The sequence below is a fragment of the Aptenodytes forsteri genome, unplaced genomic scaffold, assembly GCF_000699145.1.
Source record: "Aptenodytes forsteri isolate BGI_AS27 unplaced genomic scaffold, ASM69914v1 Scaffold54, whole genome shotgun sequence".
NCBI lineage: Eukaryota > Metazoa > Chordata > Aves > Sphenisciformes > Spheniscidae > Aptenodytes > Aptenodytes forsteri.
This window is the reverse complement of record NW_008796044.1, coordinates 16,205,687-16,209,896: the sequence shown is the minus strand read 5'-3', so window position 1 is coordinate 16,209,896 and position 4,210 is coordinate 16,205,687. Positions and strand designations below refer to the sequence as shown.

Below are 4,210 nucleotides of genomic sequence, written 5' to 3'. Positions count from 1 at the left end.
CAGCAGCCCTGCGGCTCCCGCACGCCGCGGCGGCTCCCCCCCGCCGAGGAGTCGAATAGCACCGACGGCGCCAAGGCTCCCAAAGTGAACTGCGAGGAAAGAAACGTCACTGGCGTCGAGCGCTTCACGCCGCAGATCCTGAACGTGTCTCAGGTGAGCGGATCCCCTGGTTCAGTGCTCGGCGTTACTCTGAACGCGTGAGGATGGTGCAAGGTGCCCCCTCAGCACCGCGCGCGTGTTTCTTCCAGCGTTTGACTTGGTGAGTTTCCTTGCGTAACGTCCTCTGGGCTATCGAAAAGAGGAAACCTCTGAGCAGGGAGGCTTTTCCTGTCATTCTGAGCAGGAAAAAATGGAGATGCAGCTCAGTCCACATGCCTGTGTCCCTCATCTGTGTGCCTGCAGTAAACTGTCAGCTTTCGTGCTGCGTGGATTAGTGTCTCTCTCTGAAATTGCTAATGGCACTTACTGCCAGTACTGGTGCCTATTTCTAGCTTGTTTCTTGTAGTGGTTATGTATTTTTTTTCTTTAAGTAAAAAACTTGTGAAACAACCTTTAAAAAAGGTTAAATACACTTCTCCATCTGTTTTAAAAAGGTTAAACACATGTGCAGCTACGTGATAAATATTGCCAAATATCTAATTGATTGCTGAATCATGCATTCGTATGTAGAATTTAACTCTGTTAAATACGTAAGTGTCCGTGTTTCTTTTTCTTCTGCTTTCTCGAAGGACCTGATGGAGTTCTTAAACCCAAACAGCAGTGACTGTACGTTAGTCTTGTTCTATACACCATGGTGCCGCTTTTCTGCCAGTCTGGCACCTCACTTTAATTCTTTACCTCGAGCGTTTCCAACTCTTCGCTTCCTGGCGCTGGACGCATCTCAGCACAGCAGGTAATTTACACTCCCTGGGCTCTACCATCCATTTATTTCCGTTAGCAAGTTGTGTGTTATAAAAACAGGAGTGATTCCCCCCCCCTTATAAAGTGACAATTTAATTTAGTAAAACTGACGCTTCCTGTATCGTGACTATCTTTGTTTCTTCCTCCAGTGGATTTCTTTTCCTTCATGCTTTGTGTTTGCTTTATGTCCACCAGTTTATCAACTAGATTTGGAACTGTGGCTGTACCCAATATCCTCCTTTTCCAAGGTGCTAAACCTATGGCTAGATTTAATCATACAGACAGAACGCTGGAAACACTGAAAGACTTCATTTTTAATCAAACAGGTATGTAAATCAGCCCTGATGTGTCAGTAGGAAGAACAGGCTGGCTTTTAGCTCCAAACTGGGCTTTCCTCTCTTAACTGCTGTCACAGAGTAGGGGGAAACAGTGGGGTTTAGCTAGAGAGGGTGCTAGAAGGATCGAGCACATCCTTCTGCCCAAATATTTAATTTGGGAGTAAAGGCAGATGAACCTTGGGATCATTGCCAGAGCCGTATAAGGCTGACAGCAGCTGGGGGATAAGATGGTTTCGGTTCTTGTGCTGGAGGAGGCAAAAGGATTCCAGTTTCCGTGATCTGGCTGTCCACGTTGTGAGTTCAGCGCCAGCCAGCTCTCTCTGGTCCTTCTGTGCTTCTGTAAAGAAAAACAAAACAAAACAAAAAACATGTATAGGCCTACGAGGGCCTTCGTTAGAGGCCAGAAACTTTGTATTCGCTAATACAGCAGAAATACTCAAAACCTCCACAAACAAAAACCCCACAAACTTACACGAGGCTGTGCCGTGGAAGGACAGAACAAGCCTTCTCCTATGATGAAAATATACATACACATGGATAGCCTTTCATTTTTACGTAAGTAAACTATATGCTAGACATACGTTAAAACACAAGGACTGTCACCAAAAATTTAAGTCTGATAGTACATACACCTTAGCCTGAGAAGAGGAGCAAAGCTCCAGATACAACCAGCTTCTCTGTATTTAATGGTTGTTACTGGTGTTGATCAAGTGCTTGCTTTTTCAGGTATAGAAGCTAAAAGCGATGTGGCTGTGACCGAGGAAGACTGGGAAGGCCCCCTGCCTAGTGTTCTGACAAAAGGCATAGACTGGCTGCTTCTGTTTTCTTTGCTCTTTCTGGCTAGCTTTGTCATGTACGCTACCGTTCGAACGGAGAGCATTCGGTGGCTGATCCCGGGACAGGAGCACGAACATCAGGAATAATCTGAGATGCTGAAATAGGGACAGGATTTCCCGCTTATTGGTAAAGCGGGAATTTGTATGGACTGGAAGTACCTAAGAATGAACTGTTGAATTTGTTGGTTGTAGCTTATAACATTGACTAAAAATCTGCTTTATTTATCAACCACTGAATCTGTAAAAAGCAAATTCATGGCAATTAATGTGGTAAGTAAACACAAAAAAACATGAACTAAAAAAGTATTTATTAAGCTGCTCCGATCGGCTTATTTTTTATGGACTTTAATGTAAATTGGTGCTGCGGTTCTACTTTGCTCTTCTGAAGAGGTCCCTCAGCTTTGTAGATCGAGTAAGATGTTTACAGCACACCGACCTGTATGCGTGGCACTGCTTGGCGCAGGAGCCGAGTTGCTTCTGCTCTGGTAGAATCTGAGGATCTTCCTTTACAGATCCTACAGACGTAGGAACTAAAGCTTCTGTGTGGATGATGTGGTAAACGCTACAGAATTGGGATGTGTTAGCCCACACGGATCATACTCGGTTTTTGGCTGGTGTATTCCCGAAATATAACATTTTAAAGGAAAATGCTGGTGAATGGTGATGTTGCTAAATTAGTTTGACTGTCAGTAAAATGAACTATGAAGAAAAAGATGTCTTAAAAAATAGCGTACTTCAAATGAGTTATTCCACTGTATACCAGCAGTAACAATTCAAAAGCGTGTTATACAGCTCTTGACGGGGTGACTGTTTCCCACCTTTGGTGCTGCGGTTAGATGCTGGTTTTCTTGTTCACTGTGCTCTCCGAGTTCTGACTTAGTGGCAGTTCTTCTTAAGATTTAGAATGACTTCCAAAGCTTACCTCATCGTGTGTGTGTACGCAACTTATTTACCGCATTCCTATAGAATTAAACTGCATTTGTGTTATACAGCTCTTGACGGGGTGACTGTTTCCCACCTTTGGTGCTGCGGTTAGATGCTGGTTTTCTTGTTCACTGTGCTCTCCGAGTTCTGACTTAGTGGCAGTTCTTCTTAAGATTTAGAATGACTTCCAAAGCTTACCTCATCGTGTGTGTGTACGCAACTTATTTACCGCATTCCTATAGAATTAAATTGCATTCGTTGTCCTTACTCTTTTTGAAATAAATCAGGTTTTTAGTGTAACCTTTTAAAGTCACTTCCTTACGGGATTAAAGCATGCAACTTCTGAAGTACAGATCACCTGCCTAAATTAGCAAGACCAGTCTTGAGATTTATTTAAATTTCTACTAACGTGTTTGCTGGTTGCACAGTCTGCAGCTGAGGCTGCATAAAAGAATTGATACGGGGTTTAGTTACAGTTAGTATGGAAAACTTTGAATAAGGTATGGACTGGTACCTCGTGTGGTTTTTTGATGATTTGATTGCATTTATACACGGTGGAGGCTTGCCATAGTACCCTGATAGGAAGCTTTAGGGTGCAAATTAAGCTAAGAAGAGACACAGACAGACGTAAGATTTATTGTTTGACAAAGAGCTCACTCATCCCTGCAAGATAATTCTTCAGGTATTTTTCTGGTGGCCGTACCTTTCCCCTTTGGAAAGCTGAGGTCCTGTATTTCTGTGTATTAAAAGGAAACTTCACTGATAAAACTTTGGTATTACTGAAGATAAAGCTAGGAAGTATTTTATTAATAAGGATTCAAGATTTTGAGCAATAAATTGGAGCGTTCTCGCCTCTACCATCCGGTTAGTTTGGGAGGCGCAGGGCTGGATTGTGCCCAGTAATTCTCCCCGTACCTCTGAAGTAGCGATGTTTTTAAAGACCGTGCCTCCTCTGCCCTGGAAAGCGACTGTTTCGGTGCTGCCCCGTGGAACGGAAAACGAAACCTGCCTGCTCAAACTGAAACAGCAGCCACCCAGGGACTGAGGGGCGCCGGGACTCCAGTCGGAGGCGGCGGTGGCCGTGTTGGCGCAGAAGGCGGTGCGGCTCTCCCGTTCTCCTCCGGGGTAGGTGTCGTTCCCGGCCGGCGGCTCCTTCACCCACCGCAGCGGTGCACCAGAAGGCTGTTGCGGGGCGGGGAGCAGCTCCCTCCC

General features: G+C 44.8%; 1 protein-coding gene across 1 annotated transcript in view; it reads left to right on the top strand.

Annotated features, from left to right (window-relative positions):
- TXNDC15 (thioredoxin domain containing 15) overlaps positions 1 to 3,028 on the top strand; it is a 9,880-nt gene extending 6,852 nt beyond the window's left edge. The window contains exons 3-6 of the mRNA XM_009286074.1: positions 4 to 153; positions 729 to 892; positions 1,096 to 1,226; positions 1,965 to 3,028. Coding sequence (XP_009284349.1) covers positions 4 to 153; positions 729 to 892; positions 1,096 to 1,226; positions 1,965 to 2,161 — 642 coding nt within the window. The 3' untranslated portion in view covers positions 2,162 to 3,028. The remainder of the gene's footprint in view (positions 1 to 3; positions 154 to 728; positions 893 to 1,095; positions 1,227 to 1,964) is intronic.
- Positions 3,029 to 4,210: the final 1,182 nt, after the last annotated feature.